We start from the raw sequence: 10,666 nt of genomic DNA on the forward strand, positions 1-10,666 counted from the left end.
TCACGTGTCACTGGGTGTTACAGTGACAGAGCATGTGCTGGGCACATGGCCACACACATGCTCGAGCTATGTTCTGCCGGCTGCAGACCTCCTAGTCTTATCAACACACACATGTACACTTATCATGGCACAGCACAACCAACAGCACCGTGCAGAGTCAGAGTTGCATGATCACACACACATACACACACGCAGACCACATGCAAGCCTTGCTCAGAGCATCTCAGAGTCATAGAGACCCCCAGGCAGACAAGGAAAAGCTGAGAGGTGCTGGGAGCAGGTGATTCCTGGAGGGCATTGCCCCTGCCCAAGAGAACAAGTCTCCCTTTCTTGGCCTCTCCCTGGGCTATTGACCCCTAATCCCCACCCCTTTACGGATTGGCAGGTACCGGGCCCAGTCACCTTCCCTGGAGTCTCTGCTTCCTGTCCCTGGGGTCTGGGGGGCGCCTTGGCTTCCAAGTCCTCCAGACCCTGACCGTAGAGGGACCGCCCATTCGCTTGCTGGGCGGCTCCCCACACAGCTGCTGCCTCCATGTGTGTCCAGCCCTGGGGGAGGTGAGAAAGTGACTGTGAGGTGAGAGGGACAGTCCGTAGCTTTGCTCCTGCCCTTACCCCACCAGGTCCTCCTCCATCCTCCCAACAGGTATTCATTGCAGGAGGCCCCTGACACCATTTGCATGGTTGCTGGTCACTAAATAAACCTCGTAAATTGTGCGTGCCTATGCTAGGGTGTGTGTGTGTGTGTGTGTGTGTGTGTGTGTGTGTGTGTGTGTGCAGGTTTGCTCCCCATCTGCACACCTGCAGACCTCCCTAAGAAAGTGGCTATTTATATTTTTGAATACATGGGTGGTCTTCACGAGGGTCTAGGCCTCCATTAACAGATTAGATTTCTCCTTGGTGACTACAGTGGTTTACAGGAGGGACCCCTGAGAGCTCCTCTCTCAGTCCCTTAACCAAGACACCTGAAGATGCAGGCAGTGGGAGGAGATCGCTGGCTGGTCAGTCGGCGGCAGCTCTTGCTGAGGCCCATAGAGGGCGCTGTAGGTAGAATTAAGGAGGAGCCCAAGTGTGGGTGGAATAGGAGCCGGTGGTGCACAGAGCTTTCCTGGGGGCATCTAGGGGCAGCAGAACTGCAGGCACCAAGGAGGGCTGACACCCATCCCTGGGCACACCTGGCCCTGAGGAGGGTTGACACCCACCCTGGGCACACCTGGCCAGCGCTGATGTGAGATGCCTGTTTTCCCTTTCAGAGGAGGATGTGGAGCCTCAGAGGGGGTAAGTGACCTGCCCAGGCTCCCACAGTGAGCACGTGGTAAGCTGAGGCTCAAAGTCACATCTCCCATCTCCAGGGCCCATGACAATCCTGTGAGCTCTTCAAGGCTCCCAGGAGGAGGGGGCTTAATGCTGAGGAGCAAGGAGCTCCAAGCTAACTCCTGCCTTGACTCTCCGGAGCCCTATCTAGGGCCAGATGTGCTGATCTCTTCAGGCTGCGGCTCTAGGGAGAGTGTCAGTGTGGAAAAGGAGATGGCCTGGAGTTGGAAGACCTGTGTTCAATCCTGGCCCTGCTCTTGGGAACCCCCAAACCATCCCCTCTCTGGCCCTAGTGCCCCCGCCTATCAGGGAGGATTATGAACTCCATGGGGGTGTTGCGATGGTCTCTTCCTATCAGGTTGCCAGCGTCCTGAGAGTCCCTGTGTCTCAGAGGTAGCCCCACCAGGGCCCATGTTTCCCCCAGAACCCCAGGGCTGCCTAAGGAAGGGATGGCCAGGTGCAAGCTGGCGAAGGCCCAGCGTCCTTACCACCTCACTCTCTGAGCCCAGGGACTCCTGGCGCCTCCGTCCAGAGATCCAGCTGAGGTTGGAGGTATGGCTGATCAGCGTGGAGCGGTGGGTGGAGCGGTAGCTGGGGTAGGGGTGACTGTGCCGGCGTGATACACCCAGCAGCACCCCCAGGCAGGGCAGGTGCTGGGCAATTGCCACCCTGCAGGGACCGCACATCTGATTAGGGCCAGGGGATGGGCAGACAGAGGCAGGGGAGGGGATGGATGCACAGGGTGGTACAGGCCTAATGTGTGGTGACCGAGAGCCTCTGGTGAAATGGGGAGGCCAACCCTGGAAACTATGGCAGGTGATGAGGACAGAAAGACAGATGCTGGATGGGGAGATTGACAGGCTCACAGGGCTGGTGGGAGGAACAGAGAGATTTTGGGTGGTAGGCATGCAGGGAGAGCCTGGGGATGTCAGTTCCAGCCCCCAAGTGGTTGGCTCAAGCCACATCTTTGGTAATGGAGACCAGGGACACTCCTGAGCAGCCTCTGTGCTGGACGGGTTCAGGCCTGCCACTGGCCTTGGGAAGGCGGTGAGTGACGGACACCACCAGGCAAAAGGAAGCACTGAGGGAGAAGCGGCCTTGCCGGGTTGCTATCAGCACGCATACTGGCCCAGAGCCACTCCAGGCCCCTGCCAGGCCCTGGGAGCAGAGCTGAGCTCTCCCTGCTGTGGTCTCTTCAGGATGACACTATCAGGGAGGGCAGTGGGGGAGGGGCTTAAATTCACAGGGCTGTCCTGGCTGCCCTACACCCCAGGTCTGAAAGGTCCCATAGTTAGGATCGGATACTGCCCAGGGAGCCCTGACCTCCCTCCACACCGTGCCCCCTGGGAAGCTGGGGTGGGGGAGGGAGGTACACCAACTCCAGACCCCCCTCAGTGTCAGTAGCCGCTCCCAGCTGCTGGTGGCCCCCATCCAACACACATACAAGAGACAGGAAAGGTGGTGGCCTCTGCCCCCATCTGCCGGCCAGGCCCTCGGAGGCCAAGGTTGGGGTTCTGGAAAAGAGCCACACCTGTACTTGGGGTGGGTGATGGCGTAAATGATGGGGTTGTGGATTGCAGAGGCCTTGGCGATGACGGCTGGCACCGAGCTCATGTAGGGTGTCAGGACATGTGCGTACCTAGGACAGAGAAGGTGTGGTCCCCAAGCTAGCTGGCCCTCCTGACGCACCTTCTCTTCTGGGCCAGGCCCTGCCAAAGCCCAAATCCTAATCCGGCCCAAACCAGCACCACTAAGTCAGCCCCACAGGGAGGAATTGGCAGTGCCGGGATAATTTTTTCTTTTTTTTCTTTTTGCTCTATCGCCCAGGCTGGAGTTGCAGTGGCGTGATCTCAGCTCACTACAACCTCTGCTTCCTGAGTTCAAGCAATTCTTTTGCCTCAGCCTCCTGAGTAGCTGAGCCTACAGGCTCCCGTCATCACACCTGGATAATTTTTGTATTTTTAGTAGAGATGGGGTTTCACCATGTTGGCCAGGCTAATCTCGAACTCCTGACCTCAGGTAATCCCTTGCCTTGGCCTCCCAAAGTGCTGGGATTACAGGCATGAACCACAATGCTCAGCCTATGCCAGGAGAATTCTGATCTGAGTGAGAAGGAGGGAGCAGTGGGTGGTTGAGTGTGTGGCTCTGGAAGGAAAATGTGCCGAATTTGGGGTGGAGGTTCCCAGGTCCACTGTCCCTTGGAGCCTGTGCTGCTGGCGATGCCCCACTTCCCCCCATTGACTCTGGCCCTCGGACCCTCTGCCTAGCTCTTCTCATACCCAACCCCAACCGTGATGCCCATTCTTGCCCTGGCTATTGTAGAGAAACCCCACAGTAAGGGCCTGGGGGGACCAGGCCATTCCTCCACAAGAAGGTCTTCTATCTAAGTACTTCCAAGGTTAAATAGCCCTCACTTCTCAAAAACACTTCTGAAGGTGAGCCTGCATCCGTGCCGCTGCAGATGTCACAATCCCCAGACTCTAGCCACAAAGGGCTAGAAGGGCAGCTCTCAGGGACCCATTCCTGGAGATGGGCAGCACCTCTGGTCATGTGACCACAGCACAAGCGGAGAGAGAGGAGACCTCAAGAGGAACTGTGTGTTCCAAAGGGGGCTAGCAGGCCGTCCGCCCAAAGCTTTGTGGGGCGCAGAGCTCCTCTGCATGTGCCCTGGTGCTTCCAGGAACTAGGTGGCCTCCCACCCACCCCGGGGCTGGGCACCTTACCCAGGGAGAGAATAAGCTGTGAGGCTGGTCTTAGGGTGCAAGGATGGCTGGCCGGGGTTGGGCTGGGAGGAAGAAGCTGCCCAGGCTTCTTGCTCCCACCCCTACCCCTTCAGCCTCTTCCCCAACTCTTTACCACTGCTTACCCAGCAAAGGCCACCAGGGCCACAGCAGAATAGGGAGCCCAGGAGAGCACGAAGAGGAGGATGACCAGCAGCATGATCTTGGCCATCTTGCACTCGCTCTGCAGCCGCTGCCGCTGCCACAGGGACTCGCCACTGCCCTTGCAGGCCCCGAAGGTCTGGAGAGCCCTAGGAAGGACGCATAGTCCAGGTCTGACCCTAGTCGGGTGGCAGCGAGCACCAGGGTCACGGCTGCTGGGGGAGCCTCCCTGGACTATCTTTGGAGGGCACTTGGGAGAGTGTCATTCCTTCCAGCAGTGCAGGCAGCTGTGACTTCCAGAAAGTTTTCTGTGACACGAGGGTCTTAGCTGCCCCCCACTCCCCCTTGATTTGGTGTGCCTTCTCTGCTCCCCTGGCCATGCCTAAAAGCCCTCCCTGGAAGCCCTTGTCTCCTGAGGCTCACCCTAGACATCACTGCCCCGTAAGCACGTGCTCAGCCTGCCTTCAGCCGCCGGGCATGCTCTGGTAGGCTGGTGCAGGTGTGAGTGGTGGGGCAGAGGCCACCTGGCAGAGGGGCCGGCCCCCCTCCTGTAGCCCCCCTCCATGCTCGGCTCTTACTGTCCTGTCTCCCGGATGGCCCTGAAGATGAAGATGTAGCAGTAGATGATGATAAGCAGAGGGAGGAAGAACACGAAGCAGCAGAGAAGCATGGTGTAGGCACGCACAGCCGGTGTGAAGCTCATGTAGTCCCAGGAGCAGGATGTCAGCAACCCCTCGGGCACATAGGCACCTGGGAGCCAGGGCAGGTGCTCAGGCTTCGTGGTGGCACTGACCAGGGCTCCTTATCTGGCAGGAGCTTTGTATGTGGCATTCGGGTCCCCATACACAGCCCTGGCCCCTGACCTGGCCCTGTCCAGTGCAGTGAGGAAGCTGGAGGGAATTGGGATGGCCTGAAAAGCCCACTGCCTCCCATTCCTGCTAGATTTGAGCAGAAAGCTCACCATAACTACAAGATGGTGCTTGCCAGGGCTTCAGCCAGAGGCCTAGTCTTGCCCCAGGAGGGCTACTACCTTGCTCTCCACCCTTCCACCTGCAGAGGCCTCACACCCCAGCCCCCTGCCTAGTCTGACTCAGCATGAGAAGTACCTGTCACTTTGCCCCACCCAGAAAGCCTCTGTATTTTGGGATCAGCTGCCCAGGAGGTCCTTTGGCCCCTGATGGGGCAGTGTCAGTTTCCCTTGCTGCCGGTCACATCCCCTGAATGTCCATCTGACCTGAGGCTCAGGTAGTTCCTGGGCACCCCTGCCCCCATCAGCTGGCTGACCCAAGTCCACCTACTTCCCCTTGAATGTGCCCCTCCCAGCCCATCTGCCCCACTTCCAGTTCCAGCATCCCACTTACTCCAGCCAAAGAAGGGTGGCAGACTCCAGGCCAGGGCATAGAGCCAAACGCCCAGCAGGACAAATGCCGCGCGCCTCTTGGACGCCACACCAATGGTGGCCAGCGGGCGTGTGATTACCAGGTAGCGGTCCAGGGCGATGGCCGTCAGGGTGATCATGGAGGAGATGCCAAAGAGAGCCCCACAGAAGGCATAGAACTCGCAGCCTGTGGGTACAGCCCCTGCTCTGAGTCCTGGGGAGGAGGGTCTGGGGATGGGGTGGACTCTGCTCTGGCCCTCGCCTCACAGGAAGAGCAGGCCTGAGCACACTCCACCCCCTCCACCTGCCACATCTGGCTAAGGCTGGCAGAGGCCTCAGGACCAACACTGCATCTTCCATTCTTGCTTACTCACAGGACTGAGGGCAGCTACCCACTCTCTGCCCAGGCGCAGCAAATCACCTCCTTTGGGCCACCCACCATTGTGGGCATCCCCAGGTCAAAACCCTCCTCCTCCCTCGAGCAAAAGGGAGCCCCAGTATCTACCTGTCTCCCCAAAGAGCCAGTGCTTATAGAGGCTGCTGGCGAAGAAGACAGGGGCCTGGGTGAAGGACATGAGGAAGTCGCTGATGGCGAGGTTGATAATGAACATGTTGGCAGGTGTCCGGAGGCCTCTGCTCCTGGAAGGATCAGAAGCTGTTAGGAGGCACTTCCTGACACCTCCAGAGCTACGGGGAGCTTCCCGCACCCCTCAAGTACGCATGCGCACACATGTGCCACACACTCACACATGCACACACACATGGGCATGCAGACAGGCATGAGCTGCCAGGCCACAGAGCTATCCCACTGTCTAGCAGGGACCAGCCGAGCAGCTGTTGAACCCAGCAGTGTGGGCTGAGTGAGGACCCCAAGACAGCTCCCTCAGAGTGAAGCAGGGGGCAGTTTCTCTCCAAAATCTGAAGCGTGGCCCAGTGCAGGCCGGTTCTTGGGTCGTGTCCCTTTCCTCTTCTCGCCCTCTAAATTCCTCTGCACCACTCACACCATCTCCTTGGCCAATTCACTGGTTTCCTTGAGTCCCTCCAGGCCAAGATCTCCCTAGAGGTTTCTCCCCAGGCTCCTCCTCCTGCGTACCCTGACTGTGCTTTCCCATGGCTTCTCACGCCTCCCTCCTCCTCAGGTCCCCCTTCCACCCTCCCTCCAGTGTCACATCCTGCCTGGGCCCTGCCCTGCACACTGTCTCTGTAGTCCTCACCCTTGGGGATGGCAAAGGGCAGAGGAGCTGATGGCTGTGCACCACGGCCGGGCCAGGCACTTTCACCAGCTCAGCTCCTGTCATCATCCATCTTTGCATCCACCCTGAGGGAGGCCTCATTGTCCCCATTTTCCAGACAAGATGCCCCCACTCATGAAGTGACTTGCTCTGGTGCACAGCACTTAGTAAGTGGCTCATTTGTGGGGCAATGCACATCCAGGAACTTACTGCATCATCACAGTGACTCCATGAAGCACAGCTCCGTTTTGCAGGTAAGAAAAGTGGGCTCAAGGAGGAGAAATTAGGTGCCCAGTCCCTTAGCTAGCAGGTGGGAGAGCCAGAGGGCTGTGTGGCCCTGGAGCCTGGGTCTCCTTCTCCATCTGCCTGTCTCAGTCACTGAGCCAAGCAAGGGGGCAGATGGAGAGGGACACTGGGGGTGGGTGTCAGGGGTGTTTGAGGGACTTGAGGATCCTGGTCCCCAGGAATGCTCTTTTTTGGGGGGTAGGGGTGGAGTCTTGTTCTGTTGCCCAGGCTGGAGTGCAGTGGCATGATCTCGGTTCACTGCAACCTCTGCCTTCTGGGTTTAAGTGATTCTCCTGCCTCAACCTCCTGAGCAGCTGGGATTACAGGCCCACACCACCATGCCTGGCTAATTTTTGTATTTTTAGTAGAGATGGGGTTTTACCACATTGGCCAGGCTAGTCTCGAACTCCTGACCTCAGGTGATCTGCTCACCTTGGCCTCCCAAAGTGCCGGGATTATAGGTGGGAGCCACCACACCCGGCCTAGAGTGGCTCTTCAAGGCAGGGGGAGGATGCTCTCTGGGGCAGGTGATGGCAGAGGTGTGCTGAGAGCAGGGCAGAATGGTCAGAGACCCACATATTCTGGGCACACACACCCTCCACAGAGGATGCACCTGGGTCTCAATTAGTGCCAGTCAGTCAGGCCTCCCTGGACCATTTTTGGCTCTTTCCGTGACCTTGAGGAAGGTCTGGTCCTGAGATCATCGAAGGCATGGCCCTGCCCTCCCTGCCTAGGCTCAACACTGCCCTGGCCAGAGTTAGAGCCAACATTCCTGCCCGCATGTTCTTCCTGTCTGCATGGCTGCCACCCTCAGTGCCCTGGGCCCAGCACCACCAACCAGGCACCTGCAGAAAGTATAGATGACCGTCAGGTTGCCCAGCATCCCCGTGAGTCCCACCAGCAAGATCACTGTGCCCAGAGTATAGTGGGCATGGTCTGGAACATCAACCGTGGGGAAGGGGACCCAGGCAGCAGCCCAAGTCCCAGCTGCCTGCGGAGAGACAGAGAAACGAGAGAATCACATTATCCCTTGTCACCTTCAAATAGTCCTGAGAAGGAAGAGTTAGGATTCTCAACAGGGCAGGAAAATAGGCTCAGAGTGGCAAAGCCACTTGCACACATAGCTCGCAAGTGGCCAAGAAGAATGGAAGTGCAGGTCCTTTCCAGAGTCGAGCCCAAGCTCCTAGACCATGGCACAGGGGCCTTCTAGGAGTGAGCTCAGATCACCTGCTAGAGGCTGGTAGGACAGACAGATACGTACCTGGCAAGCAGGGACATGGCCTGGGTCACCTTATCTTTCCTTAGGGAGAAGGCAGAGCCAACTCCTGGGTGCATCCCTGCCTGCAGTATGGACTTCAGCCCAAGGGCCCAAGACAGTGTTTGAGGCCTCTAGACGCTGGGGTTGTGAGTTGGGTGGAGCCCCTCTCAGGAGTCCTGTCCCCCTACTGAGCCTTAGAGGAGAAGTTGCATTGCCCCTTAGCGTAACTGGGTACAGCTGACCTTGATGCCTGGCATGAGAATGAAGGGAATTCCCTTTAGAAAGAAAGCTTAGGCCTGCAGGGTCACTGAAGGGAGGTCATGACCATATCAAGTCAGGACAAAGGGATTTAAACACTCCTCCCACCCTAACCCCTTTCTGGGGTAGAGAGGGTAGCTTGGTCTCTGTCCTACCCCAGTGGCCCCTATAGCTACCGGAACCTTCCCATCCTGTCCAGCACCTGGGCCAGCATCCCCAGGTCCTGAGGGTGCCCTCAGCCCTCCCCAGCTAGCAGTGGTGTTGATGGAATATGGCCCTGGGCCTGGGCTAGGATGATGGAGGTGGCAGAAGGTACCCAAGGCTTCACTGTGGGCTGGGCAGATCCAGAGGCCCAGGGTGTGCCCTCCTCTCTGAAGGGCTCCATGGGGCATCCAAGCAACCTCTAAAAGGAATGAGTGCAGCCAAGGACAGGTCTGCCCATTCCAGCCCCTTGTCCTCAGGGCTGGCCTTTCTATTCCTTGAATGCTCTCCATTAGGAAGGACATTGCCTGCACTTCCTCTATCAGCCTGTTTATCGGGGGCGGGCTCAGGGAGGTCCAGTAATGGCTCAAGGCCCCACAGCAGAGTTCAGACCTTTTCTATCTCCCGCTCAAAGCCCCTGCGTGTGGCCAGGAGGGGACCAGGAAGGGGATAGGGAAGTCTCTGTGCATGCACATGCTGGCCCAGGCTTACCGTGGGACTGACGGACGGAAGCTGGCCCAGGCTGGAGATGCTGCTCTGGGAGCTGTCCCACCTGCTGGGTGGGGCTGGGGTGGCCATGCAGCTGGGCTCCTGGGTTGGGCTCGGCGGGACTCTTGGTCCCGAAGGAGGGTTCATCCTGAGTTGGGATGGTCCTTGCTCGAGCCCACAGAGAAGTCAACGGCACAGGGAGCTCAGGACTTCAGCTGTGCTCAGCCTCCCAGCTTTCCTCCATCCTCAGCACCCCTGCTCAGCCTTCCCGCTGCTTTCTCCTGTGTCTGGCGCAGATCCAGCCTGGAGCTGCTCTTGGGGCTGGCGGTTGCTCTGTGTCTGGTGAAGCGCAAAGGAGTGAGTGTCACAGTTATGGTGACTCAAAGCCACAGAGTTCATCCTCATCTTTATATAGTGGTGCGGGAGCTGCACATGCTCAGTCGCTCCATGCCTCCAGCTCACTCCGACCAAGGTCCCTGGGTGTCTATCTACGAAGGTCTGATGATGGTGGCGTGAATGTGTGTGTGTGAGTGTGTGTGCGCGTGTTTCAAGGGAGACTTCTGGGATGATGGTGGCGTGAATGTGAGTGTGAGTGTGTTTCAAGGGAGATTTCTGGATGATGGTGGTATGACTGTGTGTGTGTGTATGCGTGTGAAAGAGTGTGTTTCAAAGGAGACTTCTGGGATCATGCGGTGAATGTGTATGTGAGTGTGTGTGTGTTTTTCAAGGGAGATTTCTGGGATGGTGTCGTGAATGTGTGTGTGTGTGTAAGGGTGTGTGACTGTGTGTGAGAGTGTGTTTCAAGGGAGATTCCTGGGCTCAGGCTCCTGGACATTGGGCAGAAGGCTCTGTCCTCTCCTTTCACCAGTCTCTGTTGTGTTTCTTCCCTGAGCTCATCAAGAACAGCCTCAGCTACCCCAAGAGCCCCCAGAGCTGTTTGTGGGCAGCTGAGGCTGTGCAGCTCAGCCTCACCCTTTCCACAGTGGGCCCTACCGCTATGTTTGGCCCCCATGAGCCATGGCGTTTTCACAGCCACCCTGCACAGAACCAAGGCTGGTCACCCCTTCACAGATGGAGACAGTAAGAGGATGTAGCATTACGGTGAGATCAGATCATGAGGTGGCTTTTGCTTGTTTTGGATAAGAAAGTTTTATTTTTAAATTTGATTTATTTATTTATTGAGACAGAGTGTTGCTCTCTCACCCAGCCTGGAGGGCAATGGTGCCATCTCGGCTCACTGCAACCTCCGCCTCCCAGGTTCAAGCGATTATCCTGCTTCAGCTTCCTGAGTAGCTGGGATTACAGGCACCTGCCACCACACCCAGCTAATATTTGTATTTTTAGTAGAGACAGGGTTTCACCATGTTGGCCA

The 10,666-nt window shown here is 57.6% G+C and overlaps 1 protein-coding gene across 1 annotated transcript; it reads right to left on the reverse strand.

Annotated features, from left to right (window-relative positions):
* Positions 1-213: 213 nt before the first annotated feature.
* On the reverse strand, positions 214-9,677 carry OPN4 (opsin 4). Its single transcript, XM_077946440.1, has 10 exons — positions 9,298-9,677; positions 7,932-8,079; positions 7,014-7,044; positions 6,077-6,210; positions 5,555-5,758; positions 4,772-4,943; positions 4,178-4,342; positions 2,843-2,950; positions 1,800-1,980; positions 214-546 (listed from the first exon to the last, which is right to left on the reverse strand). The coding sequence occupies exons 1-10, from the start codon at positions 9,439-9,441 to the stop codon at positions 214-216; spliced, it is 1,620 nt and encodes a 539-aa protein (XP_077802566.1). The 5' UTR covers positions 9,442-9,677.
* Between the last annotated feature and the right edge of the window lie 989 nt (positions 9,678-10,666).

The sequence above is a fragment of the Macaca mulatta genome, chromosome 9, assembly GCF_049350105.2.
Source record: "Macaca mulatta isolate MMU2019108-1 chromosome 9, T2T-MMU8v2.0, whole genome shotgun sequence".
Lineage (NCBI taxonomy): Eukaryota > Metazoa > Chordata > Mammalia > Primates > Cercopithecidae > Macaca > Macaca mulatta.